Source organism: Triticum dicoccoides, chromosome 6B (assembly GCF_002162155.2).
Source record: "Triticum dicoccoides isolate Atlit2015 ecotype Zavitan chromosome 6B, WEW_v2.0, whole genome shotgun sequence".
Taxonomy (NCBI): Eukaryota; Viridiplantae; Streptophyta; class Magnoliopsida; order Poales; family Poaceae; genus Triticum; species Triticum dicoccoides.
In genome coordinates this window covers 27,071,727-27,077,419 of record NC_041391.1, presented here as the reverse complement: position 1 = coordinate 27,077,419, position 5,693 = coordinate 27,071,727, and the positions used below count along the sequence as shown (strand labels likewise).

General features: G+C 45.4%; 1 protein-coding gene across 1 annotated transcript; it reads right to left on the bottom strand.

Annotated features, from left to right (window-relative positions):
* Positions 1-3,765: 3,765 nt before the first annotated feature.
* LOC119326478 (transcriptional-regulating factor 1-like) lies at positions 3,766-4,823 on the bottom strand. The gene is made up of 2 exons (XM_037600116.1): positions 4,367-4,823; positions 3,766-4,261 (listed from the first exon to the last, which is right to left on the bottom strand). Exons 1-2 carry the CDS (start codon positions 4,800-4,802, stop codon positions 4,062-4,064), a joined length of 636 nt encoding a protein of 211 aa, XP_037456013.1. The 5' UTR covers positions 4,803-4,823; the 3' UTR covers positions 3,766-4,061.
* Positions 4,824-5,693: the final 870 nt, after the last annotated feature.

Here is a 5,693-nt window from a genome sequence, read left to right as displayed (position 1 = left end):
CCCTCCTCTAGTTGACCGTACTGATCATTTGAGCAGGGTTGGTAGTGTCGCCAGCACGTGCGTATAAAAGGAAGACAAAGGAAGGACGTGCGGGCGGCCTATAAATAGGGCGAAGTATCAGGTGAAAATGACTATTCAGTGAAAATCTGAAAATTTCTATCGTGGACTGCTGGATCAGGAGCGGACGTCATGGATCACAGGTGAGACTCCTAACAATCCACTTAAACGCACATTAGCAAATAACCCCCTCTCTCTATTCAACTATTCCAGGATTTAGTTACCCCGTATGAGAAAATTGACCGCCTCCATAACCTAGCCGCACCATGGCGACTCGACGACGCGGCGCTCTCTCCAGGCGAGGGCGGCTCGATGGCCGGGTGGCTACCCCTCCCGCATCTGCGACGGTGCGTCGACGCTTCGGGCGACGACGACTGGTGGTCAGGGCGCTGCCTCACACATAGGTGACTCGGCGGCCGGAGCTCCGCCGGCACACGACAGTGCTCGACGTCTCGGGTGACGCTACGGCCACGCAGCTGCCCCTCATGCTACGGCGACTCGGTCGCCGCGAGGCTTCCCCGCACAACGGTGGCTTGATGGCCGTCGTGATGCCCTCAAGCGGCGGTGACATAGATCCAAAACTTATTATGCAGTGGCTTGCTCCTGTTGTCTGATTCTACAGCCCAATGCTTGCTTCTTAGTATTAATTCAGAGTTGTATCTGAATGTTGTATTTTTTGGTGAAGCCTGTAAGCTTGCTTATGTAGTCCAAATTCTGAAGTTGCATTGGCATGCAATCTCTAATCTTTGGATGTATGAATTTAGTTGAATAAATTTCCTGAGCTGGGCTATTTTAAATCAGTGATTGACAAAACAGAAAAGCGAAGTTCTGTTCCAACAGTATCTTTTCTGAGCCCTTTTCAAGTCACTCAATGTGAGTTATCTTGGCCAATCCATTCATACTGGCCCTTAATATGAATTCAGTTGAAGATAATTGAAATGGGAAGAAAAAAGGTCAGGTTCTCAGTCATTCAATCTATAATAATTGAAAGATTTGTTCAGGTAGATTTCAGTCTGCAAAGGACCTACTAGCAGCTAGCATTGTTGTGCTAGTTGTGGAACGAGCTTCATCTAACAAAGACATTATTCAAGGCATGCCCAGGCTACAAAATTGGCAACAACTTCAAGTTATTCCTCTCAGAAGACTAACTAGACATCTCTCAAAAGAACTATGATATTCACATCTAGAAATAACAGCAGTACAACTTCCGGAAGAACTATAATATGCATTCTTAAAATTTATCCAACACATGAAGTTGTTGTTCTGCACCAACATACGCATTGGATATGAACCAAAATTCCAAGTACATACTGAGATGAACCAAAATCCGAGGATATTCTTGTGTGCTCAACCTTAACAACAACAAGACAAAATATTGATCATATTACAAAAGATACAATTCAGAGCAGACATTGCGCATAAACCAGTGAAAACTTACAAATCTTTCACAAGATAAATAACTATTTGTGTCTCGCACTCTCGCTAGAAGGGAAAATTGAATTTCTCTAAAGGTAAACAAAAGAAAGTATACAAAGACAATATTTGCCATCTTGCATATGCTTGACAGTTATCATGCATGGCCTCACAAGCACATCTAGTTAACTTTCTTGCATGTTTTCTTCGCTTCTCTCCCTTCAAGTCCTTCTTGTGTTCCTCCTCATTTGTTCGGAATCCAACTTTGCCACAAAGAAATAGCCTCAGGCCACCACATTATCTACAACCCTTTTTTGTTCAATTCTGATTGAAACCCCAACATTGTGTGCATATGCCTTGTAAAACTTCTCGACATCTTCCATAGTCTCGAATGCCATACCTACAAACACCGAGTAGTCATATAAGTCAATATTATTAGAGAGATTTGAGTGGAATTATCGTGATAATGGTACTCACATAAAATAGGCCACTTCTAGCTCTCTTTTTTCATGTACCAAAGTTTTCCAAATTGATCAGAGGAGGCAGAATTTCCATATCATGGGTCCCTCCATTGTCGACATGCTCAGGTTCATGCTCCATCTATAATGCAACATCGCATGATTAGTTCTTATCAATCGAGGAACAACAACAATCACCAAATATCCATGTTCCGTATAGTAAATATACATGCTCTGTACACTAGTTGACCTATGGCTTTCTATTGCGTAGCTTGTGTTTTTTTTTCTAAAAAAGAATTTCTGTGCTTGACAAAAACGGTGAAAATAATGTCTGTCTTTTGTAGCAGCCAAAGCTTTCTCATGATGCTGAAGATAGTGACAACCAATTTGCGTACAAAAACATTGTCTTATCAGTGTATCCTACTCGTCATTCTAGGTAAGCATCTAGTGAATTGACGGCAAAAAAAAAAGCATCTAGTGAATTACAATGCTTGTCTGTTTGATGTAGTGGATTACCTGTATATGACTATGAAGAGGCAGCGGCACATCAGGGTTCAAAATTGTGAGGGGCAGCATTGACAAGTACTCCGAAGGGTGAGTCCCGGCTACAAGAGGGTGAGCCAAGTCCAATGGAGGGCGACACGCAGCCGACGAAGGCCCCATCGATCACTGTTGATGGAAGGGCAGCAATGGCGAGAGGCGCGGTTGGCAGAGAGAGAGTTGCGGTGGATGGAAGGCCCATCCCGACGGTCGGAGGGCCAGTCGCGGCCGGCTGAGGGCAGTGGTTACGCGCCGGTGGAAAGTGGATCGTCGGCGGCGCTCAAGACGATTGAAGAATCCGATCTCAGGATCTCACGAAGGGTCGAGCCCTATTCACCTCATGATTAATAGAGAGGGGGGTTATCTGCTAATGTGTGTTTAAGTGGATTGTTAGGACTCCCACCAGTGATCCATGACGTCCGCTCCTGATCCAACAGTCCACGATAGAAATTTTCAGATTTTCACCGAATAGTCATTTTCACCTGATACTTCGCCTACAAATAGAAGTCGAGAACCTTATGGCGGCCACTCGACTTATAAGGGAGGTCAAGAGTTTTGTGTTTTAGAAAATAAAAGTGAAAATATAAGCCAGACATAGACGGAGTGTACTCAGCTTATACCAAACGCTGTCATAGTAGACGTTAAGCGCGCCGGCGACGACCACGAGGCAAGGAACATCTGTAAGCCGAGATCTTTTGTGGTATATGCCAACCTTTTTTTTTTTTTGACTCCTCTCGGCTTATGTTTATGTAAGCGGAGATCATTTTGTTGCCGTGTATTGTTCCTGTAATATTTGGCTTAAACTCTTGTAAGCCGATTACCCTAAAATTACACGTGGCTTACAACTCGACACATGGCAGCTTATAATTTTCCTGTAGTGCATGATTTATACCCAGTTTAGTTAGAGCTGATGGATTTTTTTATAGAGTAATCTTATGGAATAATCTATGTCCATATGTAGCAATCATTGTGTCAAAGAGATGGTTGGTGTGGATATGGTCATTGTAGTAATTTGTTGATCACTGTTTATCGGTTTTTTCTCGGTTAGGCATAACTTTGTTCTTGTATGACTTTGCTCTTTGCCAACATGTTTTAGGTATATGTGTGCTTTTGTGTTGGTTGTGGGCTTCCTAACTATGACGAAGGCGGGTGTGCGCTCACTACGTTTGTATCCACTTGATCCTTCGTTTTGAGTACTTCCTATATCCATCTATATAGGGCCTAATGTATTTTTCGAGGCTAACTTTGACCACATATTAAAGTAATAACATATGACATGCAAGTTACACAAAGAACATCATCAAATTCGTGTGAAAGGAGCTTTCAATGATATAATTTTTACATTATACATCTCATATACTATTAATCTTATCAATAGTCAAAGGCCATCTCGAAAACATATTAGACACTATATATATGGATTGAGGGAGTAAATAAAATTCATCCTTTGTTGTAAGAAAGAAAATGTAGCAATCATATAGGGCGCCATCATATATTCATATCGTCCTTTTTGAATGTATGTGTGCATAAACCTTCGTCGCGTACCGACGTACACCCATCAGTTGTTGCTAGTGTTGCTCGACGCGGATACAACTAGTAGCCATTGGCTTTGGCAGCGGCATTCGGCGGGGATGGCTTCGGTGGAATGGGCGACGGCCGCGGCGGCATGGGCTTCGGGGGTGATGGCGGCGGTGGCATGGGCTTAGGAGGTGTTGGACCCGGGTTTGGCCCGGGGTACGGCTGGTTGTGGAAGCATTTGCTCCCGCATGCTTTGAAGCAATCCCCTCGTTTACCTGTAAAATCAAAGGCAGCCGTGTTGGTTACATACTACGTATACATATATACTATAAGAGTAGGATGCATGTTTCTTGTTTGGAGGGTGGCATATATATACGTACATGGTGGCAGGGTGAGGCAGGTCTGGGAGACGCACATCTTGTAACACACCGGCGGCAGGTCCTTGTAGCAGTCGACGATGCACTTCTTCTTGCACTCGAAGTATTTCTCGTAGTCATCCCCGCCGCCACCTTTGCTGCCACCTTTGTCGTCGTAGCCGTCAGCAACGGGGGCGCCTGAACCATCCTCGGTTTTGTGGATGGCAGCTGGAGCGCCGACGGTGGAGTGTACAGCAACCGCACTACCATCGGTAGAGTTGACGACATCGGGGGCGGGGGTGCTGCCGTGGGCGTCGCACGTCTGCATGCAGGAGGAGTAGCACGGCCAGCACTGGGCTTCCGATGCGAGCTGCGGGGGTTGGGGGTCCGCCGCCCCTGCCGCGGCGGCAAAGAGCGCCGTCGTCGCGGCCAGGAGGACGACGATCTTGGCCGCCGCCATGGAGACTGTGCTGCTACCCTGGTGATGGAGATGGGTGGGGTGTGGCTGGCTTTGCAGGAGGTGGTATATATGGTTGCTCGCGGGATGGGATGGGACCTGAACGTGCATGCAGCACGCGTCCGGCTCCGGCAGCTATACGTAATTCCAACTCCATGCTTAATTTGCGCGTGGCCGTTTCGCATGCGCCGCGCATGAGTGCACTTGGGTAGCTCCGTGCCTGATTTGCTCGCGCCAGCTTCACATGCGTCGCGCATGAATGCATTTGGCTAAATGGCCCTAGGAAGCTAGGCAGTGCTATTTCCACCTGTTTTCCTTGTAGTAACAAGACCTGTATTATGCTCGTCTCTTTTTTTTTTTTGAGAGGAATTATGCTCGTCTTCTAAAAAAAAAGTGCACCCCATTGTACATGTCTCCTTTTCTCCCCCTTGTAGAAACAAATTATCTCAGTGTCTCTTTTGTTTCCTAGTCAAAGCTTAACCTTTCTTCAAGTCAAACTAGCAGGGTCACCGACGCATTTGGGCGGCTAGAATAACCCATTTTGATATTTGCTCTGATCACTATACAGTCTCCCAATAAACTATTATTTGGTTTAATTGGCCATGAATTATATGTCATATTTATAGATTGTGGCAAAAATAAAGGTCACAATGAAACATCCCAGTGCATTACATTGTTAAACAATTTTCTTGATGTATGAGGTTGGAAGACCAATGCAAGACCATATAGGGGCTTTGATACATGTCTTCGTTTCCCCCCTCATTTCTACACTCTTCCTCGTCCCCCTTTTGTATCATTACAGCAATATGTTTTCGAGGATCCCTCCACTAGTGCAGAATCAGGCTATTGTCCCGGTTCGTAAGGACTTTTAGTGCCGGCTGTGCAGCCGGCACT